Source organism: Harpia harpyja, chromosome 23 (genome assembly GCF_026419915.1).
Source record: "Harpia harpyja isolate bHarHar1 chromosome 23, bHarHar1 primary haplotype, whole genome shotgun sequence".
In the NCBI taxonomy this organism is placed as follows: Eukaryota; Metazoa; Chordata; class Aves; order Accipitriformes; family Accipitridae; genus Harpia; species Harpia harpyja.
The window spans coordinates 926,772-954,035 of NC_068962.1; the positions used below are offsets into that span (position 1 = coordinate 926,772).

The 27,264-nt window shown below is 49.8% G+C and overlaps 1 protein-coding gene across 1 annotated transcript; it reads right to left on the minus strand.

The window, feature by feature from the left end:
- Window positions 1-11,576: 11,576 nt before the first annotated feature.
- On the minus strand, window positions 11,577-26,359 carry EMP1 (epithelial membrane protein 1). Its single transcript, XM_052774664.1, has 5 exons — window positions 26,125-26,359; window positions 14,830-14,947; window positions 14,158-14,260; window positions 13,910-14,050; window positions 11,577-13,298 (listed from the first exon to the last, which is right to left on the minus strand). Exons 2-5 carry the CDS (start codon window positions 14,905-14,907, stop codon window positions 13,135-13,137), a joined length of 486 nt encoding a protein of 161 aa, XP_052630624.1. The 5' UTR covers window positions 14,908-14,947; window positions 26,125-26,359; the 3' UTR covers window positions 11,577-13,134.
- Between the last annotated feature and the right edge of the window lie 905 nt (window positions 26,360-27,264).

Consider the following 27,264-nt stretch of genomic DNA (forward strand, 5'->3'; position numbering starts at 1 on the left):
CCGCACGGTCAGCAGCTTGGGTTTGGTGCTTTCGCTGCTGTCACGTGGATCTGGTTTCCTGCCAGGGAAGAGAGGTTTTTCTGTTTAAAATACAGTATTTCCAGGGTCTTGTCACAGCTAATAGACAAGACCTTTTGTCCTGGGTGTCAACACTAAATTTTGCCTGTGCTGCTGAGCATCTTTGAACTAGCTCTGAACCTGTCTTCACAGGCACACACATGCACCCTTGTACTTATGCAACACCTATTAACAGAAAGAACACTCAGCATAAACACATACACACACAGAGCCATATGGACACATGCTCATTAATTGAAACCAGGCCCATGTACTGAATCTCTTTGTTAGCATCCAAATCCTGGCCAATCTGCTAGTACTTACGAGATGCAAGACTGGATCACTTCCATTGTCTGTCACTTAAAAGCTGAAAATTATTTTGCTGGCCCCTGGCCCTTGCTCCCATATTCTTTGAGAAATAGCATTGACATTTTGTCTGAATGCACATGTGGATGTATTTATATTTTGTGCAGTATATTACATGTAAGCTATAGCTGATGCTTACTCCTATGCAGATGGTTAGCTCAAGACATACAAATAACTTAAGTTGTCAGATCCGGTGGACAGAAACACAGTGAACTCCACAGGAGGGAATTTCTTCTTATAAGTGTACTGCACTCACTGGAAAACAGTCTTTTGATGATAAAAAGACTTAATTTGAGGAACAAAATTGAGTACCCAGGAAATGTCACAATTAAGTTTGGTGTGAGCCTGAATTAATTGCTTTGGCATCCCAAACTATTCACCGATCTTTAAATACAAGAGCACATGGTGTTTCAACACAGGACCATGTCACTGAGCAGGCACAGTGGGAGCAACTTTTGGGAGAGGTCACAGCTCGGTAGCAGCAAGGACTGCAGAGTGCGAAGCCTTTGCCTTAGTCACTACAGATACTGGAAAGTTTGAAGAGAATGAGATGGAGGTCCCCAGGCTGGACACAGAGGTATCTTCACGTTAAGGCTCTTAAATGCTGTCAGGACAATTCAGAGGCAGTGCCTGCCTCTGCCACAGCTTTCTGTGTGATGTTGGGGGGGGGCAGTCAGATCGCCGTGGCCATTTACTGAGACTAAGTCTGTGTGTGCCACCTTACTGTCTCGTCAAATGAGAAAAGTGTCTTATGTGGCCACAGGTAAAGATATCTTAAGATCTCTCTCTAGTGTTTGAGGTCTGGTCCTGTGAGCAGATCGCTGTATTCTGTGCAGTGCTCTGTGGGCAGAAGATGCAGCCGCGTCTCATGTCATGAACACGTACATCTCCTTGCCATGACCTGGGTGTGTAAAATTCTGCCCTGGAAGCCAGAGTTCCAGGAGCCTCTGTGGTGAGCAGTGCCCAACCTTCAAACAGATCAAACTCTGGCTTTTATTCTTGAGATTTTTTCCAAAAGATTTGGTCTGCCTGTCTCTGCTCAAAGAGACTTCCTTTGGAGGGGGCAGGGGCAGTTGCCCAGTTCAGTGACCAAAAGCGGAGTGAGCAAGCCAAGTTTGGTAAGATCTTTGCCTGGCAAAGGAGGGAGTCCGAGGCGTGGGGACTTGGGAAGTGTGAGCTGGCAGGGAAAGCTTACTTGCAAGCATTTAAAGTCATCCAGTTGAATCCATGCTCTGCACCAATGTTGCAGACTGTAATTTTCCCGAGGACTTGGTATTTTAAAACACACTATATGTATTTGATCTGTCTTCCCTCTAAAAGACCATCGGGAAGATTTGCCAGTGATTTACTGTGCCTGTACTGGGGGGGGAGGCGAAGCAGATCATTAAGCCTCGAATACAGCCTGCCATCTGGATGGGCTCAATGCACAAGAAGGCGTAAAGTTGGGATGCAAATGTGCAGCACTTGGTTCTCAGCCAAGACAGAGCTTGTGCTCAATTGCTTAAAAGCAGATCTTCGTAGACATGAATTATCGTAGAGGAGGAAAGGGGCTGATGGGAGCCCTTGGGATCTGCTTTGCAGAAATCACCACTACAACTGAAACCCATGGGAGCTGTGCTTTGAGTGCATGGAGATTTCTATACATGGGTTATTGGTGTCTTGATAGTGGCACCTAAGATTAATTGATCCTTTGACATTTATCTTTGCGTTCTTGTGTTTCCCATCCAGAAGGTTCACATTGGTGGGAAGTTTCCTGGTGTTTCTCAGATCAGGAATCCTAACCTGAGGTGACTGGTGGCTTAAGGAGATGTGTGCAACCTTCCTTCTACCTCCGTGTGCAGGTAAGAAGATGAAAACAGCTAGCTGTATTGAGAACATTCCAGTGGGTTGTAGAAGCCCACTCTTCTCTCTGCCTTTATCATGGACTCTGAATGTGATGCTGAGCAAATCACATACACCCAAGTTTTCAGTAGTGGCCATGAGCTGTTTCCTTTTGTATGTAGAGGCAGCCAGCCACTGTGGTGGCCAAAATTAATGGTCAGCATTGCAGATTTTTAGCTGTGATCTGCCTATGAATCAATTCCCCTGTCTCCAAAATGCCTGTGATAATGGTTTGGTTTTGTAGGGCTGACTGGAAGACAAAAGTCCTTTTGAGTTTGGGAACTGCTCAGCAGTGATAATAACGAGGCAAATTGAAAAGCCCAGGAGGGAAGCAGAGTTCTGTATGCTGTGCAGTGCGCTGCTGGTGTGCAGATAAATACGGCCACAGAGTGAATAAGGAAGATAGCCTCATTCGCGGAGCACTTTTGTGTGCTGAATGAGGCAGTGGGTCCAGTAGAAAGGGGAAGAATATAGGATCAGTTAATTAAAACTGTACCTCTATTATTATTTCTGTTTCTGGAGTTTGGTCCTTCTCCACAGTCCATTTGGTATCAAATCAAGGGTGGGTAGGAATAAAATGCTTATTTTTAGAGACTCTTGTGGGGTTGAAACTTACATTTGATATCAAAAGCCATTTCCTGTCCATATTTGAAGTTGGTATCATGCTATTCTGCAGCAGTTGCTAGTGGAAACTGTTGATGTGTTGGTACGTTTCCATTATCCATCACTCTGCTCTGCAGTTCAGGAACTGGAAGGCGTGCAGGTGGCTTCATTTTAATATCTATTTAAAGTGTAAATGGCTGTCTGCAGTGCCCTTTGAAAAGGCAAGGGCTGTTGGAAGCTTTCAACACTGGTGGGAACTAAGAGTGCACATGTGATATAGCGAAGAGTGGCAAATGTGATGTAAGATAATTGCTGATGGCTTTGAGGGTTAAAGCTAAGACATTTGCCCTTTGAGTACCTGTGGGAGCTCTGGAAGGTGGCAGCACCGGGAAGCAAGAGGAAGGCAGTCCCCAAAGAAGCAGTATGGTGGGGGGGTGACATGGTGGGGGGTGTCAGCCAGCCCAGCCCTGGAAGGGCTGGGGATCGGATCAGGAGAAGGGTGCTTTTGGTTAAATAATGACAAGTGGTGCCTAAACTGTACCTGTTAATGTGGTTGTCCTGAAGGTGGGAATGCAGATAGTAGCTTTGTTTTGCATATCGGGAACAGTCAGGCATAAAGTTTCGGCAGACCCAGAAGGCAGAGGGAGTATAATTTCTCTGTCTCATACTAGAAATCTGTCTTCCCAGACTTGCTGGTGGTGACTTTGCAGCCATGATCTCAACCTTTGTAAAACAGGTTATGTGAAACTGTGCAAGTTGAGATGAATCCATGCATATGAAGGATGCTGTTATAAACAGAGCAATTCCAAACAGTGAAAGATATGAGAAGCAAGAGTTCAGGGTCTGTGGCTTCCCATCCATTGCACCTTCTCATAGAGAGAGCACTCTGATGAAGGAAGCGCTCCATCTTGCTTGGATCCCATTAAGATCAATGATTCTGGGGAAAAGAGTAAGGTTACAACATAGGGATGACGATTTGTTCTCTTAGTTCCACCCAGCGTGACACATGCATGGCTGTGCAGTGTTTTCCACCTGAATTGCATCTAGATCTGACTCTACTCTAGCACAAAAGCTTTGCTGATATTTGGAGACATGTGCAACACAGTTAGAATGGTCATAAAGTTAGGAACGGGCTAACTTTCCTGATCGTGGCTTCTCTGAGCAAGTAGTGGTTTTATCTATAGCATATTTGTTGGCCTAAGTGGCATTGATTTTCCCCTGGGCAATAAAGGGCTCCTGCATGACTCCCAGCTTGCTGCTTTGCCAAATTTTGCTTCCGTCCCTGCAGCAGGGCAAGGGTAGAAGTCATCTAGGGAAGGATGAAAGGAAACAGTCGTGGTAGAAAGCATCTGCTTTTCATTAAGCTTTGCCTTAGAAGCAGATAGTGCAAAAATCTGTTTTTTCCTTGTGAGTGGAAAAACAAAATGGGACAGAGAGACCCAGCGTCGGAGAAGTTCAGCGTAGGTGCTTAGTATGTGTCAAAGCCATAGTCATCTGAACGTGAATGTTCGTAAGGGCCAGTGTGCAGTGACGGCTCCGTGGGCACTACAGGTCAGCCCGGTCTCACTCCTGCGCTGCACTGATTCTGCACCGAAGCACGCTGGGTCTGGATGTGACTGTGCTTGACTCTTCATGACCGATAGCTGCCTGAGGGTTTGTGAATCCTGACCTGAATGCCCTTGTTTGCTAGTCACGTTGTGAGAGTGGTATGGAAAGGTTCTCCTTGGAGGCCTGTCTCCTTCCACCACTCATTGCTGCAGGCACGGGTGCAGCAGCGGGGAGACGGTGAGGGGTGAGCTGACCGCCAGCTTTGCATGTGCTGGCATGCAGCAAGCGTGGCCTGAACAGCCGATCCCCCTTCCATGCCTGGGGGCGGGATATCCCCTCCTTGCCCTCCGAGCTCTCTGCTGCCGAGGGAGGCACAGCTGAAGGCTATGGGGTAGCTGGATCGGTCCTGCCCCCCCAGATCTCTGCTGAGCTGCCCGCTATGTCCACAACCTTTCCTTTTCCCTTGTCCCAAGTGCGGCACATCGCAGAAAGAGCCCGGCGGGTCCCCTCCGATTTCCCGCTCCTACAGAGGCAGCCCGGGAGGGGACAGCTGAGGGAGCTGTGTGCCAAGGGTGCAAATGGCTGGAGGGAAAGGGAGGTCTCCTCTCCAACACCTGAGGTTAGGCTGAGGGGGTGGAAGGAGGCACTTGTCCAAAGCACAACAGAAACTCCCGGAACTCCCCAAAGCCCTGGCCTTTTCCTGGACCTCTCTCACCTCTGCCAGAGCTTTGATGACTGGATCAAACAAATGCTTTATAATTTGCAGAATCCTCTGAATTTGAGGGGGAAAACTCTCCTCCTATGCTCAGCTTCATTTTTCTCCTGTTGTTTGGGCTCTACCACACTTCCACCCATGATTCCCTTTTCCCCAGCAAAAGAGCAGTCGTGCCTCTCTATGGGCATGCGATTATACAGCAGGGACCACTAGATTTACTGCACCGCAAATACAAACTTTGCCTTTATTGCAGCAAGGTCATTGCAAATCTTCTGGTAGGCACATGGCAAAAAAAAGCAATGCCTCCTCTGATTTCTTTGTCTCCCTGCTGTGGGGTTTTAAGGTCTCTACTAGGTGTCCATGTTCCGTTATTCTCGCTTGGGTGTTGGAAATGAGATACTTAAATTGATGGACCCTGCTGAGCCTCTGCAGCTCCCACAGATTTCACTGGCAACGCATCAGTATTAAAACCACACCCCTGAAAGCTGGTTACCTTAATACAGATTTAGCTACTGGCCTGCTGCAATCAGTCTTTAGGAACCTAGGGCTTGCTCTTTGGGAAACTGAGAAAGACCTTGTTTTGTTAAGATCCACTGGAAGTAAAGGGGAGTTACCTGGAAAGGGTCTCCCCCTGAAGCAGGAACTGTGGAGGTCCTAAAGGACTGTAGTCTTTCCATCTTCAGGGCACCCCAGTGTCTCCTCCATTCTCTGCTTCCAGCCTGCGTGCCCCAGCTTGATGCAGTTTCTCTGCCTCAGTTTCTCTGACAGTACACGGCATGCGGAGGGGATGGCATTAACTGCAGGAGTGAGGGGCACATCCTCCTTGAGCTCAAAACAGCTCTCAGTGGCCAACGGGAATTGAGCCACGGTCATCTGCTCAGGCCTGATGGTTAGAAAGTTTTTGCTCATTCCCCCGTAGAGTTTCTTCTTCCATTTCCACTTGCCCTGTAGGTTTCTCATTGGCGATAAACACTCCCAATGATGTTACCTCTTACGCGGGGACAAGATGCCCCTGACATGCCTCTTTCTTCTTCTACATGGCATGCCACGGGCCAGCAAGGACCCCATCCGAGATCTGCCGAGTGAGGCTGGGGCACGCTCCCATTGCTGAATTACACTGCGATAAAGCAGCACTGTCCCTGGCTGGGGATGCTCATGCCTCAAATCGTAGGATCACAAGACAGAGCCAGCGAGGCGTTTGCTGGGCTTGCACTGACCTCTAGTGACAATGCAGGGGACCGGGGTCTTCGCCCACCGAGGGGCTGAGAGGGCACAGGCGGGTGCTGGGCGCTGGATGGTTTGCCCCAGGTTTTGGCAGAATTGTGCACATGAGCCTCTGGTACTGCCTTGGGGAAGCAAGCCTACTGCCTGATGAGGGTGTGCCTGCTTGGTAGACGACTGCAGTGGGTCTCAGGTGTCCCAATCTCCATACACCTCCCCACTAAACCGCTTGTCCTCCCAAAACCCACCAGTGCTGTGACGGTGTTCAGGTCTTCTGTAATGTTTGTTCTTCCTGTTCATCTCATTCTCCCTCCCGTCCATAAATCCGATCCCCCATTTCTTTCTGCTGCCCCATTCCTGCATGGCATCTGATCACTGCCAGTCCACCCCTCTGGCTAGGTAGTGCCCCTGCTCCTCGCTTCTGGGATGGTCCTGAGTACGTCACTCCTGCCTCTCACCTCTGCCTCCCCCTCCCCACAGCCTGGCTCTCTTGCAGAGCCTGCAAGCCCTTTCCAGAGCTGGGATGCAAAGCGCAGGGGTTCTGGTTTCTTTGCCACAAAGCTGCTTGCTGTGCTGCAGGGTTGATCATCCTCTATGTAATGCTCATGAAGGATCTCCTGCTTCAGAATGCTGTTTAGAAACAGAATCCCCTAAAAAAATACATTCAAGCTGTGCTGAGGCTATCTTTTACCTCCCTGAGTCTGTAAACAAAAATGGTGAGAGCTTTGGACCCAATCTTGGGAGCTGCTAAACATGTCCCCAAAATGCTGAGCAGCCTCAGCTTTTAAGGACATCAGGAGGACCCACGGGCTGTCAGCAGCTCCCAGCGAGCCCTGCATTGCCCAGGACCATGGGGGAGACCTGCCATGGCTGCAGTGAGGAGCATGTGGAAGCCTCTTTCCCAGCCCCCCCCCCCCCCATCTGCATGCTGACCCCCCCCTCACAGCCCATGCCTACAGTACAGCTTTTTCCTTGCTTTGCTAAGCTGCCCTGGTGTGTGCGTGTATGGTTTCTGGGCTCTGATAACAAGATAGTGCCTCATTCAGTTGATATTCCCCTGTCTCTCAGAGCCACACAACCCCCTACCCTCCCAAAGCCCTAGGAAGTGCCTTTACTCACTGAATTACAGCTTAGCCCCCTCAGCTCCATGTTATCATCAGAGCAAGGCCCCAAAAGCTCTACAGTGAGGATGTCAATGAAACGAACCTTTTATTCTGGGAGTTGCTTCCAGATGAAGAAATAATCTATGATGCCCCACAAAACTCAGGGAAAAAAGTCACATCCATCTGTGAATGCCAGAAGCCAGGCTTCTGTCCACCTGCAGATTTATCTGGAAGGTGGAGAGAAGCAGGAGCACCCCCAACACCCCTTCCTTTAGCACCTCTGACTGCATTATGCTCTCCAGGTCATCTGTATGAGAGTGCCCATACTCACAGGGCAGAGATCCACCGCACTGCCTCTTCCCCTAGACCTCACGGCAGAGAGCGCCGGCTCTGCTGTCTAAATCCTGACACTGGGATTAGCCTAAGAGATCAGATGAAGCATCCTGGCTTCTCATAAATCTCTGCTGAGGAGCGTGCCTCCTGTACTCGCCTCTAGGCGTATGCGGGCTGGAGGTCCCTCACCCTATGGATTGACCCCTCTGGTCCCTGGCTAGCCTGGTCCTCATGAGAAGCCTGAGAGGGGGTGGAACGGAGGAAGGCTGCCAGCTACAGCCTTCCACGCTAGGTTGAGCAGAGAGGCAATCAAGTTTCCTAAGCACTGTAACAGATGACAAGGTGTATATTTATACCAGATACCCACATACTTTGGGTGAATTGTGCAACATGAGACTTGTCATCATGCATCAGATCACTGTGTATCTAATCCAAAACCATGGCTCTGACAATGTCGGGAGAGCTGAGCTGCCTGCAGTGATGCACCTCGCCAACTGTGCAATGCAGGAACAGAGGGTCTGGGATTAAAATTCCTCCCCAGTTCCTCCAGCAATCAACTGGTACCCTGACTGCTCTTATTATCTGAGCAGGCAGAGCTGCAAATGTAAATAATCACAAGATTAGGCAGCCTTCTAAAGACAGCTAGTACAACTGCAGCATACATTTCTGGGCTGCCCCCTGGGCTGGATATGTTTTTAGTGGGATAATATTTCATGCTGATTTCACCTTACTTTCCTCCCTTAAATGATTCTTGGGCTAACTGCACCCTGGATGCCAGCACTGGAAAGTTACTCCAGTGCTGGAAGTGGCCCATAATCTTTTACACCACTCTTAGCATCATCTTTTATGCCTCCCATGATCTCCCCACGCCTTGCACACTTGGTTTTTCTTGTTGATGTTGGTGGTAGTTTGTTTTTTCTCCATCGTCTTTGCTGCAAGGGAATCAAGCCATTCTCCTGCTCTGGGTGTGCTGGCAGACAGCTGCATTCTGTAATGGTGCTGCTGCCTTTGTGTTTGCAGTGCTGTCATCACCTCTTGATCAGCCCAGGAGTCAGTTACTTTGCTTGGCCAGTTTTGGCTTCTGCCGTTCACAGAGCAGGGCTCTCCCCTGAGCTGTCTGCAGCAGCTTTTGCAACACTCCCATGAACGTGTACAGATAATTTCAAACCCGTTAATGTGAGCAGTTATTGGACTGCTGCTTCCCAGCCTGCAGAGATTGACTCTGGTCAGAGCAAAAGTGTCTCTTGCTCTTGCCCCCTTGGCTGTCCCTCATTTTTAGCACCTCCTGCAGCTGAATTACTGTAGTCAAATACCCTGAATTAGTCAGTTGTTTGTCTATGGAAAAAATCCCTTCCTCCTTGCACTGTGAGCTGCAGAAAGATGACCAGGGAGGGGGAATCCTTCCTTTGCTCTGCAGTGGAGTCTCAGGCATAGGAATAATTTTGTTTCTCTGCTTCTCCTCTTCCAAAGCTTCTCTTCCTAGTGCAGAGATTCTGCTGTGAAGTAATGGAATCAGTTCTGGTCCTGGCCCTTGTGAGGCTTGGTCCCTGAAATCCCTGTAACAGCTTTTGCAGGAGTGCCATGACTTTGTGTCTCACAGTCTGTGTGGCCCTGAGTCAGTGTTGCTTCAAGCTGTGTTGAAGATGATTTTTGAGCAAACACCCATCATATGACACAACAAATAGTGCCATTTGCTCCTATCCTTTTCTGCTTCCTTCTGTTTTGTAATTGATTCATCTTTGTTAGCATTTGCTTTTCTGTTTGGTGTGTGTTGTGGTTTAACCCCAGCTGGCAACTAAAAGCCCCACACAGCCACTCACTCACCCCCTCCCCCAGCAGGCAGGGTAGGGGAGAGAATCAGAAGAGTAAAAGTGAGAAAACTCGTGGGTTGCAATAAAGACAGTTTCATAGGTAAAGCAAAAGCCACGCGCACAAGCAAAGCAAGACAAGGAATTCATTCCCCACTTCCCATGGGCAGGCAGGTGTTCAGCCATCCCCAGGAAAGCAGGGCTCCATCATGCAAAACGGTGACTTGGGAAGACAAATGCTATAACTCCGAACGTCCCCCCTTCCTCCTCCTTCCCCCTGGTCTATGTGCTGAGCATGACGTCCTATGGTCTGGAATAGCCCTTGGGTCAGTCGGGGTCAGCTGTCCTGGCTGTGTCCCCTCCCGACTCCTTGTGCCCCCCCAGCCTGCTCGCTGCTGGGGTGGGGTGAGAAGCAGAAAAGGCCTTGGCTCTGTGTGTTTCAGCACAAATCCAAAACACAGCCCCATACCAGCTACTATGAAGAGAACTGACTCTATCCCAGCCAAAACCAGCACAGTGTGTTCTGTCCTGCCAGTGCCCAACGTAATTCCCTGCCCGCCAGCCCCTAATGTAACAGGACTCAGAAGATGGTGGTGGGAGCTACCAGGTGTGAGCAAACACTGTCTCATTTGGCGTGCGTTATGCTTCAGGGACTAGATCGGCTAGGTTTGCCAGATGCCAGAGGACCCAGTGATTTTTTCCAACTGTAGATTAGGGCGCTGATCCTTTAAAAGCCCAAGTGGTTTTTCAGGCAAACCAAGCTGCCCAGAGCGTCCAGTAGCCTTCGTATCCTTGCTGAGCTGCCAATGATAACAGTTTGTGGTGAGGCAAAATTTGCTGGAGACCATTGTTCAAAAATTGAGACTATTGCCTGTGACCTGTCCTGGGCATCCCAACAAAGTTGGGATTGCGTTGTCATCCTGTAAGGTATCATATTGTCACGTGTGATCTGTGCCGCACTAAAAACAGGGCACGGATACCAGCCTAGCACTGAGCATGCTCCTGCAAATCTCCCTGGCTAGCATCCCCCAGTATTCCCACGTCAGCCGCTGGCTCATGTCTCAGCTGCCAGTGTTAGCTTGTAGCCAGAGGAGCCTTGTCCCAAGTGCCTGACTGGTCTTTGCTTACCCTGCACTTAAAGGACTGCCAGGAGGACAAGGCACAGCAGGACTCCTGGAACCTCCCGAGACCAAGGCAAGTGTCCACCCATCGCGCACCACGAGCATTCCCACGCCCTGTTGCGTATGAGGTCCTTCTGCGGTGAAACTTCAGCTCCTAATGATTCATGTCACTGTTCTGCCCTCAATCAGCATGTGTCTTAGCTCTCCCTAAGGTGGATTAATTGATAAAGAAAAATTTCCTACCCAGCTGATTCCCGCTAGGCCTTACCTCTCCTCAGAGCTCACAGGATTGTGCCCCAAGTTTGCTAAGATCTGCCTGTGTCCTGGGCTTTGGACTCTTTGCTCAAGCTCTAGAGCTCCTGAGGTGTTTGGCCAGACGACTCTAAGGAGGCAACGGCTATACCAACTCAAGTGGCTCAGGCAAACACCTTGCCGATTTTGCTTTGGGACTCACTTGGGCTGAGGGTTGGTCTAAGGCATAATAAATCCCGCAGCATCTTAGGCACCAGCTTCCAGACGAGATTCTGCCAGAGTGCAAAAGTACATTTCCAGCTCTCCTGGGTGTGAAGCAAAGCCTGGCTCTGGGACTGAGTGTTACCATTGCTCACACTACCTGCTTGAGCCTGCAGGAGCTCTGAGAGTTGCTCTGCTTCCTCCTCCCCTCCAGAATAGCAAATCTCATATACTGACAAACAAGAGAACATGGTGGTAGTTCGTCATCTTAAAGGGGTGAGCTTTGATTCAGTGAAAACAGCAAATGCTTCTGTTCACAAATACCTGAAACACTAATGAAAAAAAAACAGAGCAAAACTCTTTATAATAAAGGGAATCAGATTTTATTTTTATATCCTCAAAGTTAAAAATATGCATTTCAAAATATTTACAATGACTATGTATGAAATAACGTTTGTTAATGAAACAGCAACATACAGTACTAGAATATATCCACCAAATTGATAAAGTCTACATAAGAAGAAAATGTAACAGAAAGAGAGAGGAAGAGAGAGAGAGAGAGAGAGGTAAATAGCATCCATGCACAATCTGCACCTGCATGTTTTTTTATACTCTCTGCCTTTTAGTTGTGGATGGAGTCACAGGAAGTTTTGACCTCTTGTCCCTTACAAATGCCACTCATGACTGAGATTCTTCGAAATGACGGAAATTTGTGGGTTGCAGCAGTACCAATGCTTTAGTTTCCCATGCCAGCCTTTCACATGGGGACCTTGTATTACAGAGTGGACTCAAAACCTCTCAGCAACCCTGGGAGGTAGGTATAGTTTTATGGAAAAATTTGGCAGATGGAAAAGAACCAGGTTATGTGACCGGCCTAAGGTTGGGCAGCAAGGAGCAGAACTCACAAGCCCTGCCTCAGGTCTCCTAATCTCTCATTAAGGAATACATTTCCTCTGCTAACCAGTATCACCTGCCTTTGAGATGAGCTGTGTCACAAGGTGGGGCTCTCAATTAATACCATGTACTGGGTGACAATGTGGGAATAAAACCCTGCCTACAGATAAGGACTTGTCTCAGTAAAGATCTGCAATGTTGCAGTGCTGTTACCATGTTCTGGAGCTGAAAAGAAGATTTTAGTGTAGGCACACACCCAGATGATTCCCTCCCTGCACGTGCATCATTGAGCAACTGCATCCTCTGTAATTAGGAACCCCTGTGAATCTCCCCCCCCACTTTCTCTCTCTCTCTCCCCCCCTCATCATCCACGCCTGTATATTTGCCCTTCCTACTTGTATCTGATTCAACCATGGGAATGTCAAATAGTAAACAGAACAGCAAAAAAATGTTGCTGCCTTATTTCTGTAGATATTTTAATACAAATTTAATCTGATTTCTATTGGGTTGCTTCTCAATTTAATGTCTTTAACTTTGACATATGTGCATATATATATATATATATATAAAAAAATGTAACAAAAGGTCCATCCCATTTGTTTCAATGGCCAAAAAAAGGGGTCATAAGCCTCACTGCCCAACCCACAAGGCACACCAGAAGGTAAGTGAGAAGGGCTCTAGGAAGGGAAAAAGATGTAGCCCTTGTTTTTGTGGTGCCCTTCAATCATCACTGCTGAGCTTGAAGCTCTGTGAAGGTATGACATGACTTTGCAGAAAAGGAGAAGAGCTGTCTGGGTCACTTGCAGATTTCTGGCGCAACAGCCCCGGGAGTGCTAGATCAGTTGGAGCTGTTTCTCCCTCTCTTTGATGAAGGAGTTTCTGAGGATTCTAGCTTTGTTAGTGATTTTTCTGTGGTGGTGGCAGTGGTGATGATGGTGGCTGTTTCTGTCTATTGGCCCAACAGTTCTCTCAGCAGAGCAATTCTTCCCCATTCCCAGTAGCCAACCCTCTCCCCTGGACTCCCATCAGCCTTATTTTTTCCTAAGAACAAGGTACAGGATGCTGATGATGAAACTGAAGCAAAAGCAGATCCAGGCCAATATGAAGCAGTAGCCATGGTGAGGTTGTGTGAACATGAGCATCCTGCCTGTGAACCGAGCTGTGTAAATGGAGACTCCAATCAGAATGCACATCCCTGTGGGAAGGAAGAGGGAAAAGAGGGTTGGAAAACGCACAGAAACCAGCATTGCTGCAGGACTTCTGAAGCACTGTTGTCCCCTGAGATTGTAATGCATGTCTTGTGCCATATGAGAGAGGGACTGCTGCCCTTTAGGCTTATTTATGGAGGATTTCTCTTGCAGACGTGATGACGTAAGACACTTGGGGCTTGTTTAGTGGGTGCCATGGGGAATAAACCTTTGTTAGGAGGAAATCAGTAATAAGATCTGCAGACAGTTTGCTGCTACATGTTGAATCTCATGAGCAGTAGCTGTCTAACTGTTTATTCCCCTGCCCCCCCAAATACTTGAATCCTTCTTGTTGTCTGTCAAAGGTATTTTGCAAAACCCACTGGGCTTCTCTAATGAAAATCTGGAAATGTTTTCATTATATACAGTAAAAAAACCCCCAACACTTTCCAATTCCTCAGTGCTTTTTTTTTGTTTTTTCAAAAAAAATGGGCCACTGGAAACATTTAGCCGGCTGACAACCTCCCCTGATGGCCATGTGTGGCGGACACGTGCAGCTACTTGCACCTGCAGAGGCAGCAGGACGCACGCAGAACCCTCGCAAGGCGTGCATACTTACAGCAAACCAGCATGATGGCTCCAGTGATGTAGAAACGTTTGCCTTTCTCCAGGGTGAACAGCTGGACAATGAACATGACAAGCGCAATGACGGAGAAAATGATTGAGAGGATCATAAAGGCTTGCACGGCTTTGAGGGAAGCTGTGAAAACACAGGGAACAGATTCGAGAAGGTCAGGACTCAGCCTTGGTAATGTGCACCAAGGTCCTGCGGTTCATCACCACAATGAAAATTCAAATACGCCTTACCCTCATCACTACTGCTGACTGTCAGCTGCTGGCAGGTCTTGTTGCACAGTAGCCAGAGTCCCCATGAGGCCGTTCCGAAGTTGGAAGTACCCACCATCCACACCTGAAACGGGATGAAACGGTGGAACAAGGGGGGAAGGCGACCTGCCTCGCTCTCCTGGCCAGTTGTCAGACGAAGCCCTAAGGGGAGCGAGAGTAGCCCAAGTGCCACGAGAGCCAGCGCTGACAAAGTCCGCGCGTGCGGGCAGCAGACGAAGAGCCGAAGCGGGTGGGAGATGCCGCAGGCTTCTGAACACGGGAGGCGTCTGGTCTGGGCAAACCACCCGGGAACTCCGTTCCCACAACCCGGGGAGGGGGAAAACCACTCAGACCCTTCCCGGCGAGGCGGCAGGAGGGCACGGCGGGGGGATCCAGCCGCCCGGGCTGCTGCAAGCCCCCCCCAGTCCCCGACGCCCGCCCCGCCGGCAGGGCGCGGGGGGGGCCCACCTTGGGCATCCCTCCGGGGGCCGGGCCTGTCCCACCGCGGCTGCCCTTCTCCTCCCTAAGCCCACCCATCATCACCCATTGCCGACCTATGGACCCGAGCACCCACCCCGCCGCCCGTCCCCCTGCCCGCCGGCCGCTGCTGCGGGAGGCGGCAGCCGCGGCTCATCCAGGGCGGTCTCGACTTACGTTGGCAATGGTGGAGACGAAGAGCATGATGACAGTGGCGATGTGGACCACAAAGATACCAGCCAGTAGCACCAACATCTTGGGTCCCTTCTGGGTGGTGGCACCGATACGGAGAGCTCTGGAGGAGAACAGGAACAGAGGGGGGAGGTGAAGGGAAGGGCTGAATCAAAGAACAGCATTAGTACAGGCTTTATTTGCATGCAAGAAAACAAGGTGATTTTAAATCCATTCTGGAAGCGTGTAGTCACCAAAAAACATTGCTAAAACCTTTGTCAAAATCTGCAAGGGAGTTGCTCAAGAGCTTAAAGAAAGCCTGGAGGTAAAGGAACCAGTCTGGGAGGAGATGTAGAGCAGGGGTAGTTAGCTTGGGGGCATTTTAAAAATAGCCTGTGTATATACACAGGTTGCTTAAATTGGTGTGTGGTTATGTAAAGTAAAAATGACATACTCCAGGCCTACACTCCAGGAAGAGGAGTTTTTGCCCACAGGATTCAGAGAGGTCAGGAAAGATTTTCTCCTCCTGTTCCCCTTTTTCTTCCCGTGGAACAGCCGCCTCCGTCTGGTCTGGGACACAGACAGTTGGCGTGGAGTGGAGGAGTGCGTGCTCCTGGGTGCATCGGGTGTTGAGCAGCGGTGCAGAGTGGACTGGGGGGGCTACCCCTACTCAATGGTCTGCTCCATTATGTGAAGAGGAGAATAACCAGAACAGAAACGCCACTGAGGTGTTCTGGGGCGGGGGAAGATGCTTAGGTTTGCAATGAAAACTGCCTGTTTCCCTTTTAAAACTTGAGGCATGCAGATCTCTATTACTGCAGTAAGATTCTCTTGTAATGCAAATTCCTCTTTGGTTTGTTTTGGGGGGGGGTTTGCCTCTATACCCTGCAAGCTCACAGTGCTTTACAGGCGATTTTCCTTCCAGGCATTACTGTCTCTGCAGTATAGCCACAGAAATCAAGCAGAAGAGTTTACTGGGTCCACTCTGTGGCCAGTGAAAGACTGCTTCCTAGAAAGTTTCACAGGGCTCTGTTGCTCTTTCTCGTGGTAGTGCTGGTACTGAAGAGCAGTATCAAGTATGTGATTAATGTTGGCTGTCAAGTTATTTTGGTCCAGGTGACTCAGGTAAGGTTTGATGCTGTCACCATTTGTACAAGGTGTGGTAACATTGTCATGGAACAACACAATTATACTTTATGATGTCTTTCACGCAAACTGTAACGAAAGGCTTTGTAAAGTCCCATAAATGTGGGGTTTTTTATTCAGTGACTCCACCTTCTCCACTCCTGTCTTTCCTCTCGTTGTAGCCATGTGTGGGAGTATATTCCCGTAAAGTGCTGCAGCTATTCCTTGCACTGCTTTGGATACCGTTGCCCAAACCACAGCGGGCGGGCAGGCTTCTCCGTCAGTGGCTCTTTGTCCAGTTCAGCATTAGCTGATGACCAGGAGGAGTTCCTTGAGTTCAGGATCTCAAGGAACCAGCTCAGTTAGGTCATTCCTCCCACCCAAACGAGGCCACTCCTTAGAAGGACAGATTAGGTTTGGTGACGGGTCCTATCTCCTCAGCATCAGCTGTGAGGTTTCCTTCACCTGGGAGATGTCTCTGGAGCCGTTTAGCCCCAGCTTGCTGAACATGGGCTGGGCTTGCTTGTCAGCTTTGGGGTGTCCTAGCAAACTCCTTGTGCTCTAGGGTTTGGTTCGCCTAGATGGCCTGGTCACCGTACCCTCTCTTGTCACAGTACCTCCCTTAGTGATGATCTTGGAGAAAGTACAGCCTTCTTAGAAGTTCCTCTCTGACTGTAGGGACAGTCATTTATGAGTTCAGCATTGCTAAAATCCAGGTTCTCAATACTATACGCAGGCTACCACATGAACACACCTGCCCTGAGCGTTAAAACGTTTCTTTCCATTGACTGCAAAAGGAACGAGGGTTTCAAAATGCTGGATGGCAACTGATATGGATATCACCACTGTACCTTGAGCTGAGAATCTGTTGCTGCTGCCGTGACTAAGTTACATATCTGCAGCAGGTGCCTTGAATAGAGCCTCTGAGTCAAATCTTCTCATGCCTTTGACTACTTGTCATCCTTTTTTCTGATTACCTTGGTTCTTACACAAACTGTAACGAGTGCTCTTGCCACCATAGTGTATTGGTATGCATACACCAAATGGTGGCAAATTTGACTGCTCTGAAATTTGCCTTTACTGAACAGCGACTAAACTTTCTTCTTTCTTAGATGGACGTATTTTTCCATGGCCTCTTTAAAAACTAATTCAGTGGGGGTTATGCCAATTATTTTTGAGGGCATTCAAAAAAAGCCCTGTAATTGAAAGACCAAAAACCTACTTTCATGACACCCTAAAAGACTAGAACAGTCATTTTAAATGCATCTTCTGTTTGTGTTCAGAAATGAAAATGAGGGATAAATGTTACTTTTCAATGTAAAAAAAAAAAAACCCGCCACACACAGAACTTTGACCAATACGCTAAGAAAAAACCCAAATCCTTTATTCTATTTGCTTTTTCTGCCCCATTCTCGCACTGCTTGAAAGCACTGTTAGTTCAGGTGCTTTTAGTGCACCTACTTCCTGAGAACGTCAGCACCTCTCCCTGAATACACATGCTATCAAACGCAAACTTCCCTGTGATATGTGCTCACAGTTTAGTTTTGATTCTTTGTGAGTTAAAGCACAGGCCTCCCTCTCTATTCATTCGCTTTCCCCTTCCTTCATCTCTCCCTGCCTTTTAAATAAAACACTAGAGAACAATCCCAAAGGAGCAGTGGGTGAACGAACGGCATTGAAATAGAGTCATCTCTGTCTCTGATGGTACGGCACAGACTTTTCCTCCCATTAGACAGAGAAGCTGGCAGAGCATTGGTGACTGACAGGATACTCTTTCCATTTCTTAAGTGTGAGACATCTTTCTCCGCTCCAGGGTGGGGTCACATTGCTGGAGCAATAGGACACAATTGCATGCAAATGCCTTTTCTTCCATTCCCCTACCTAAACTGCAGCTGGATTTGGAGCTTCTCAGGCTCTTCTTGGGCTATGAGTCAGTCTTAGCCTTCCTAGAGCTGCCAGTTTTTTCCACTGACTCACCCCAAAGCTCCCCAAACCACAATTATTTAACCCTGCAAGTGTTCAGGACGCTCTGTCAGTTTTAGGACTGCTTCTCAAGAACCAGTCAAGCAACCAGGTTGTGAATCCTGCATTGAGCCTCCTGGCATGTCTTCCAGAGGAGAGACCCCAGCTAAGCCAAGAAAAACAGAGCTGAGACATGAGATTAGAATGACTACTGAGGTAGGACAGGCTGGTGGGGAAGAAGGAGTGACGGTCGTGCACCTGCTGAACAGCCTGCATGAGTCAAGAGAAGATCTTGCACTGATGACAGCAGACTGAGTTTCTTTTTCCTGGGACGATGGATGAGGAGAAATAACAAGCCACACCAACAGTAACCATGAATAGCAATCACCGTAGCAGCCTTCAGCACAAAAAAGCCTACAGATAAGCATGACAGACTCTTATCTGTGTAGAGACTATTTCTCTGACCATGCAGGAGTACACATACTGGGGAACACCACATAGCTCTGCTGCACCCTAGTTCAAGTTCAAGCAGGCAAGCACTATCCATTAAAAACTAAGACAAAGTCTTCTCATGCAGGCCAAGTGTAGCCACCCATATCACCCCTGTGTCTTCTTAAGTGTTTTGGATCCTTCTATCTGGAGGGCAATCTGGAGAAGTGAGTCCTTGCCCTTGGTTTGCTGCTTAGCAAAGCAGCAGGGTGGAATGCAAAGTGCCACTTGGAGATATGACAAAGGCCAACGGTACAGTTCCTCAAACATAGCGAGTGGGTTACTCAGGAGGGTAAACCAGATTAGGTAGTGGTCCTTTGCTTCTGGCAGAAAGTGCACTGCAGTGAATGGAGTAGAGAGGAAGTGTATGGGATGTTTCTGCAGGAATAATCAGGTTGGTTGGGGTGAAAAATCAGAGCACTCTCAACTAAATGTGAAATATTTCAGATCTGAAGTGTTCCTAAGGCATGTAGCTCATCTGACTTCCATTCCCGGTCTCCTCTCTGAACTGAGGTTCCTGCTCGGGACTGCCTCTCCCAGGGTGAGTTGGTGAGGCGTACTGTGAGAGATGCTGGCTGAGGGGAGAACTCAGCCAATAGCCTATAGCAGCCTATAGTGTCCGGGGAGCTGAGGATGTCAAAATCGCACCATCTGTGAGCACCGTGGTGACCTCTGACTCCTCTAAAACTCAGTTTTTCAGCTGAAGTCCCTTGGGTTTGATACATTCAATTTCTCAACAAGGGAAAGATGGCATTTCAGGGAAAGAGCAAATTGTTTTGGCCAGAATGTCGACAAATATCTCCATAGATTGAAAGCAACCAAGATGAAAGAAATTCTGCCTTCCCCAGCTGCCACCACAGAATATAAGGAATATGGCAGTGAGTCAGATCAGTGGTCTGTCTCACCCAGTACGCTGTCTCTGATGGTGGCAGGAGGAGGTGCAAAAAAGAGAGAAAGCATGTGAACCTGGCCACTGTCTGAGGTGGGACGGAGTCACACCAGGAATATGGTGGTTTGAATCAGGGCCAAGGCCGCTTGGAAAGGAAGGGGAAAATTGGAGAGGATGGGACAGAAAATAAAAACTATCTGATATTGTTTGAGATGATAGCCACAAACTGCCACCTTTGTCACCGCTGGATTCCTCACTGCAAAGCCAACCTACAAACAGCAATGCTGCCATGATGCTACCAGTAAGGGAAACCTCGAGGTGGGATAAAACCTTCTGCAGAATTTGTAGATCTGTGTTTTGACTGAGCTGAGGCCCTGACTGCATCTTAGCCCTGCTAGAACTGCACGCCTTCGCATTGTGTGTGATATAAGCATGAGTCTTCATCATGGCCAGGGTCATTTGGCAGGATGCAAAGATGTGAAGATCTCTGTGATATTCTGGTGGCATGGTGACTTTGGACCCGTCACATTGTTACTAGAAAGCTCACGACAGCTTTAAACAACAACAGGGAAGGATCTTTTTGCTTTCACCCTTTGCTCTGTTTCTTGCTTCAGATCCAGCTGAATCCAGAGTCCTTGCTGACTCCAGACTTTTATAAACCACTGTATGCCAGCACTGCTGTTGACAACCTGGTTTTGACAGACCGGCCTGACTCAATTTACACATCGGATGCTTTTTATAGACATGTGGATGAGTAGGCTGGTGCCTCTGGAAAGAGATTTCACATGTGTGGGAAAAGGGTTGGGCAGGAGGTGTGCGTGGGCACACGGAGACCTTTGGAGCCTCTGGTTTATGGCAGCGAGAAGATTTTGTGCGTGCATGGGTGGTGGCTGTGGTGACCACATGGGGTACAGCGATGCTGCAAAAGTAGCAGATGGATGTCAGCCGAAAGGAAAGTGTAGAGCAGCCTGAGGGGCTACAACTGAAAATAAGCTTAAGTAAATGGAAGATTTTGTCTGGCTCTTGGGAAGCGTTTCCTGGCGATATGGTCTCCAAGGGATCAGGGGAATTGCCTTCCCAGGGTAAAGCCTCAGCATGTGAATCACTTCTTGTGGGACCAAAGTCCTCAAGAATCCACCCCTGCTAACGAACCTCCACTCGCTGAGAGATGCAAGGGGGCGTCACAAAAGATGACACACAAGGGTTTTCCAGCTCTCATGCTCGTGATTCATAGGAGAGTGGGGAAATATCAGAGCTCCTAGGGCAGACAGTGAGAAATTGGCGTTTTCTCCAGGAGAAACCACCCTCGAGCGCTCAGCCATGTGACAACATCAGCTGAAACTCCAGAGCTCGCTTGGTAGTAGGAAGGGGCAGAGACAGCCGCCTGGGGCCCGGCAGGCAGCCAGCCGCCGCTGCTGGAGGAAAACACCGTCACTCCTCACACCAGACACGCCAGGGAAGGGCTGGGGCTGATGGGCACCGAGTGAGAGGGAGGGGTGGGGAGGGGGTCCTTCGAGCTAATGGGAGCACAGAATTGTTCCTCCGGACGTTTGGAGGTGCGGTGGGGAGCACCCTCGCCCCTGAGCGCGTTGGATGGTCCCTGGGTGGGTTAATTAGACGTGGGAGATGCTGTGACTCGCAGGGGTTCAGGCAAGATGCCGAGATATGCGAGAAGCGTTTGTGGGAGGACTGACGGTCTGGGCGATGACATGGTGTGTGTAGGGCTGTGCATCTGCAGCTCTGCGTGCTCCCGCTGTGAATGGGAACGTGCCTCTGCGGCTTCCCTGTGAGCAGAGCTGAACGTGTGTGTGAGCGTGTGTCTGCCTGCCTGCGTGCTCGTGCGTGGCTTCCTTACGGGTGCACGTATCTATCTGTGTGACTCTGACACTGACAGTGCCCACGTGGGAGAAACCATCTGACAGCTAAGTTCAGGTTACAGCATGGTGTGAGCAAAAGTGCGCAGATCATTTCTGGTGGGACTTCCTGCTTTTCCTCCTTGCGACAGCCTTTAGATAGAGGTGGAAGGTCCGTGAAGCCCACATCAGCTGTGCTTTTGGCTGCATTTTTAAATTAAAACTGCAATTCTCTGATTTACAGAGACAGTTTTGTAAAGATCTTCCCTTTTTTTTTTTTTTCAAGGGAGGGTAACTCTGCAAAAGAAGTGGCTCCTTATCAGATAGCGTCCCTCTCTCTCAAGACTGCAAAACCTCTGAATATGCCAGTACAGCCTATGAGACACTGAGGTCGATGCGACTTAGGCATCTAAAGAGTCTGAGCTTTTGGGTCAGCCTGCCTCGAGGGTGTCCTTGTTCCTGCAAGCCAACTTGGAAAAGACTGCGCAGGATTAAATTGCAAAATTGTGTGATAGCTCCTTCTTTCAACCCGCAGTGCACTGGGGGGAGCAGGAGCGTGAGTAGAAAGCAGAAGCAAGACGATGCTGTGCAGCCTGGAGTTGGTCGGTGCTTTGTGCGGGGGGGGTAAAGGTGGTCGTGAGGTAAAACGCCCCGTCTGGCTTCAGGAGGGCTTCTTACCCCTGTGATTAGCATGGGCTGGCAGAACGGTACAGGTGTCATTCTAGCTCATGTTACATGTGGAAATGGCTTCCCACCAGGCATCGAGAGCTCCCCTTGTCGGCGCACACCACGCTGGCCTGGCTGCAGCCGCTGGAGGCCAGCTAGCAGGCAGGTTGGCTCAGCTGCCTGAGCTGGCACGACCAGTGGCAGTGCCAGGCTCAGAGCCCAGCTTTCCTTCAGCAGTGGTCCGCGTTCCTGGAGCTGGTCTTCAGCAACGCCCTGACCAACCTGCTCCCAGCTCTGAGCATTTTGCAGCTCTCCCCTCTTGCTCCCATGGCTCTCACTGTCCTTTCCAGAGGCTTGCTGGGCCCGTAGGGGAGATGTCTCTCCGGAATGAGAAGAATGTGGACGCTGGACCCAGTCGTGGCAGTTGCTTCCACAAGTCCCCTCCTTGAGCAGACTCTGCCCTGCGAGGACAGAAGGACAGCGAAGGTCCTTGCCCTGGATTTCCTCGAATCCAAATGTATTGCTAAGGTGGCCCCGCATCACAGGAGCTAAGCCTTCGGCATGAGTCACCTGCTGTCAGCCACTCCAAGGCTCATAGTTCATTGCATTTCTCTGCATGGCTGGGGATGACCTAGTCCAGGATCTGTCCCTGGGCTCTCATCATGGGTATCTCCCCATGCCTGCGGTACAGACTGGTTTTCACAGGGGAAAGGGGATAGATCTTAATTATGAGCTTGGCAAACCAGTCATTCCCTTGGGCAACGTGGGTTCTGGAGCTGAGTTGTCCTAACCTGTCCCTCCCTACCATGACAAGGCATGGGCTACGTTTGGTCTTACTCAGAGAGCAGCTTCCATGTCCTCTCTGCCCTGCCACAAACAGTTCAGGAGGAGGAGGGTGCGTGGAGCTGCAAATTTGGCCAGGGTTTCCTTTGTTCATTGTCCAGCTGTTCTAACTAAGGAGGTACTTTCCAAAACTCTCCCAGTGGGGTTTGAAGAAATCATGCTCCAGATGACAGCCCCCAGATGTGCTGCTTTGCTGCCCTCCCTGCAGTGTAACAGCAGAAAACAGTTTAAGAAAGGAGGCACTATAGATTTCCTCTGGGCAGATTATATGGGGAACTGGTGCTGGACCCTGTGTCATGGTGTGAGATGACTGGGTGCGGACTGGCTCTGACAAAGGATCTGTACAGTCACATTTGAGCTGGTGCTTCAGCACGTTTATTCAGGGGCAGTATTACAGCACTGCAGCTACCAGTTAGTTACCAGTCCTGGCAGGGGCTGTCAAAAGAGCAGGGCCAGGGAGAAGAGCCTCCTTTTCTGTGCACACTGCTTTGCCTCAGCAGAAAAGACCCATGAAGTACTAAGAATCCATCTTCAGATGGGGAGATAGATAGGAAATCCCCTTCCTTGCCCTCCCTTTTGGAGGTGTAAAAGAGCACCTCTGGGTCTCTTACTTCTCCCTGCCTTGAAGGAAGGGTGAAGAAATCTCATCTTTTAGTCCTTTTTCATTACTTTTTTTGCAGGAGAACAGGAGGAAGGAAAAAAATTAGGAGTGCCACACCCTGCAGCCTGCCTGTGTTGTGTGTGACAGTGCTGTCACCTCCCTATTGAAGGGCACGTGCACAGGAGCCCATCGAGATCAAAGGGGTCTAGTAGTGCTATTTCTTCCTTGTGGGGCACTTGAGTGTCCGAGGGCAAATCCCAGCCCGGCATCAGGTGCCTTCCTCTTCGCCATCAGGTGTAGCACTCAGTGAGGAGTGCACCCGTCCAGCAGCCGAAGGGAACTGGGGGGGGGGTGAGCAAGCGGACACATGCCGTGGAAGGGGTGTCGTGGCTGCCGTGTGGGGTTGGTGGGCCTGTAAAGCCCCATGGGAGCTGGCAGGGGTAAGGAAGCAGGCTGTACCCCGCCACTCCTCCAGCTTTTTGCTCTGAGGAAACTCAAGCAGGCGCAGGCTGAGTGCCATGTGCCAGCCTTGCAGCTGGGAGGGGGATGAATAGAGAGAAGGATTCCTGCTTGCAGCAAATCATCTCCCCTGTCTCATTACAAACAAGGCCCTGAGGTGGGTCTTTTACCAAAAAAATGCTGGCTATTATCAGCAGATCTCCCAGAACTGTTTCAAAATACAACCTCTGCTCCACCCCAGGCCACCAAACAGCAGTTCCTGCATGCACTTGCATTGCTCGCACACTGCAAAATTCAAAGACCACCGGCTAGGCCAGCAGGGCCGGTTTTCCAAGCCCAGGGCTCTCTGTCCTCAGCAGGGTACTGGGGAGCACTAGCAACCCTGCAGCTCTGAGGCACCCGCTCCAAAACTGGGTGATTCTCCACAAGAACCCAAGTCCCTCCTCCATGAATGCGTCCCTGGGTGCGGCTCGACTCCGTCTCTCTCGGATGTCTACCTCGGGATGGCACGTGCCCGGTGGTGATGCCCGGCTCTCGCACGAGGGCAGCCTGGATGAATGGCTCAGACTGTGTGCCACGGGTTTGAATGGTTAGTCATAGCTGGGGGGGAGCTTCCATGGGAGCCTACTGGGAGGAACTCCTTACGTGCCTCACATGAAGGAGCTGCATGTCAGGGTGTGCTTCCAGGCACTGCAGGGTTAGTGATAGTAAGATACCTCAGTTTTGATCCTTTTCCCGTGCTGATCCCCAAGGCAGCAAATAGAAATAAGCTGCCTTTAAGCCCGCACTCTCTGCACACAGTCCCCCGGTTTGACAGCTGTGTGAGGTGGGCTGGGTGGAGGCATTCGGCTGCCTTAAACCCCTGTTATCATAGGATCAATAACTAACGGGCTCCAAGTTTTCACACTCTTCATGCCCAGCTCCCTCTTGTGTGTTTGCTCAGAAAAGAATCCCACTCCACCCAGAAATGTCAAGTGGGCAGTTCCTGGGCAAAGCTGCTCTCAGAGGTGCCTTGAGGAATTCAAAGCTTTTGAGAAAGTTGCTCTGTGGCCACAGCTTTTTTTTCCTTTTTTTTTTTGCAAACCGATTTCATTGTTAATGGTGGTAAACGACAACTTCCGAAAATGCTTTCTTCCCAGACTGATTGCTGACTGCCCTGCAAACACTCGCTGCCTTCAGTCAGCTTCCCTACCACTCACATCTATTTCTAAGGCACGAGGCACTCCTGCATGACCGAACCGCAAGCAATAGGGCCAGAGGGGACCTCAAAATTCACAAAATCCATCCTTCTGCCACAAGGTTAAGGTGAGCTCAGCTTCTTGGCCATTCATATATAGTAACTGTCCACAGCACCAGCCTGAGTCCCAGCCATTCCCGGCCGGACTGGGCTAAATACTGTTTCAGTCTCTTTCAGACCCATGAAACCGTGCAGGGGTGGGCTGGGTTCCTGCAACAGCAACCAAAGCCTGGTGCCAAAAAACTGGCTTTGCTGCACTCCCTTTCTCAGACCTCAAAAATAGTTCAGATGTGACCACAAGATACAAACCATAGCAGACAGATGAAGTGAGAGAACTGGTGAAGAGGAGGAGGGAGGGAAGGGGTGGTTGTGTGGAAAAAGGCAGGTGAATACGGAAAATTGCCAGTCTCTGCAATCCTACACTTCCCATCAGTGCCTCCCCCCACCACGCAGCCCGCGGTGCTCTTAGCAATTCCACCCGCTCCCTCACCTCGCCTCTCAGTGCTCCCCACCCCAGGGTCTGCGCTGCCAAGGAAGGCGTAGCATGGATTTCTACCCATCGTGTGGCTTTGCTTAAGAACTGGGGCTTGGCTTCAGCCTCCAGAGCCAGGACCCCAACAGAAAAAGAGACGTCCTCTCCATTGTACCCCAAAGTCTGCACCGTTGGGGCCTCCCGGACTTCACTTGGAATGATTGTTGTTGTTTTACATTAAAGCTCAGCAAACTACTGGTGGAGGGGAGAGGGACACGCAGAAAAAAGCGAGCGAGAGCCAGAAACGCTGAACCAGCAGCCCTAATTTCAAGCAGGCGTTTTCCCACGTTTGTAAACAACGCTCCTCCGACAGCACGCGGCAGCTCCTGCGCCGGGGCTGGCGCAGGTTGGGCACCCTGTGCCTGCGCCCTGGCTGCACATGCCCCGGAGGCCAAAATAACATTGCTGCTGCCAGCACTCGACGGTTGCAACCCGGGCACCTTGCAGCGTCGCTTTGCTCCCGTCACGCAGCTGGATTTCAAAGCAAAAGCTGGACGGTTAAGGTGCGTCCCATAGCCGGCTCCTGTGCCAAGTTAAAGAGAAGTGGCGGAGCAGAGGAGAAAAGCAGGCTGGAGCTGCCGGGCAAGGGGAGCAGCCGCCAGTGAGGGAGAAAAGTTGCTGAGGATTTTCGAGAGCCGCTCTTACCGTGTGGGCTGGGGCCTGTCCTGGCACCTGTGGGAGCAGGAGCGTGCTGGGCTGCAGTGCTGGTGTCCCGGAGCGCGGAGCTGTAGTGACGGGGAGTGACCCGCTGGTGCTTTAAGTTTCCTCCGGTGGTGCGGGAGGGTGGTGTCTTTCCACTCTGTTTTAAAGGAGTTACTATGAATCAGTCTGCCTTTAAAGAGAGGGAGAAGGGGGGAAAAAAAAAAAATTAATGAGCTACGCCCTGCTTTGTTGGCAGGGAGTCAAGAGTCGCTGGGAGGAAAGCAGCAATTCAAAGAAATCTGTGCAGGGCTGCGTCTGACTCAGTGTGCAGTACAGAGACCGCAGCCTGGAAAAACGACTGACGTTGATCCAGCTGAGTAATAGAGGCCCACAGCAGCATCTGTTTATAAAACTGAACTTCTGGTTGTCATAAAAAAAAAAAAAAAAGTATAGTTACAAATGTGGCAACGGGACTTCAACAATACAATCACTCAAACAAACAAACAGCCGGTTGGCAGGGGCATCATGAGCCTGGGTGAGTCACCGCATCCCCTCCCCGTGCTGCACAGGGAGAAGTCGCTGAGGTTGGCGGCATGGGGGAATGCAAATCGGACCTGTGGGGTTGGCGTGGACAAGACTTTTGGGAATATACCAAGGAGCAGAGATGCTCAAAATGCAGCTCTGGCCTGGCGGTGACTCTGGAGCAAGTTGGCCAGATGGTGGTGGTTTGCTTCCACGGAGAGCGAGCAGGCAAGGAAGATGAAATAAGGAGTTTGTGATTCACAGTTTTCTGAGGTCAGCATTTCTTGTCATCTTAAAGACCTCTAAAAATAGATCCTTTACATTGCAAAGAATTGACTGGTGTAGTTGTCTTGTGGATGCTACAGGCAAGACTGAGTGGGGATATGCTTGACACGTGGGTGAAGGGGGAAGAAGTTTGTCAGAAAGCATCTGGGTTAAAATGTGCTCCATATTGTGAGAGAGTTGGTGATCTGCTACTGCAAGGAGTCAAGCCTGCCTTTGCAGAGGCCCAGAAAGAGATAAGCAGATACTGATAAAATACCTGGCAAAGGCCTTTCCCACTTTAATGAGGACACTGGATTGCCTTTATTTGAAAGACAAAACTGGTGCTCTTTGAAGTTT

What these genes read in the sequence shown, in the direction of transcription:
- EMP1 (XM_052774664.1), bottom strand. Translation starts at nt 14,907, where the DNA reads ATGTTGGTGCTACTGGCTGGTATCTTTGTGGTCCACATCGCCACTGTC. An exon ending in AGTCAGCAGTAGTGATGAGG is followed by an intron (nt 14,051 to 14,157) that starts GTAAGGCGTATT and finishes GTGTTTTCACAG; the next exon opens with CTTCCCTCAAAGCCGTGCAA. An exon ending in AGCCATCATGCTGGTTTGCT is followed by an intron (nt 13,299 to 13,909) that starts GTAAGTATGCAC and finishes TCCTTCCCACAG; the next exon opens with GGATGTGCATTCTGATTGGA.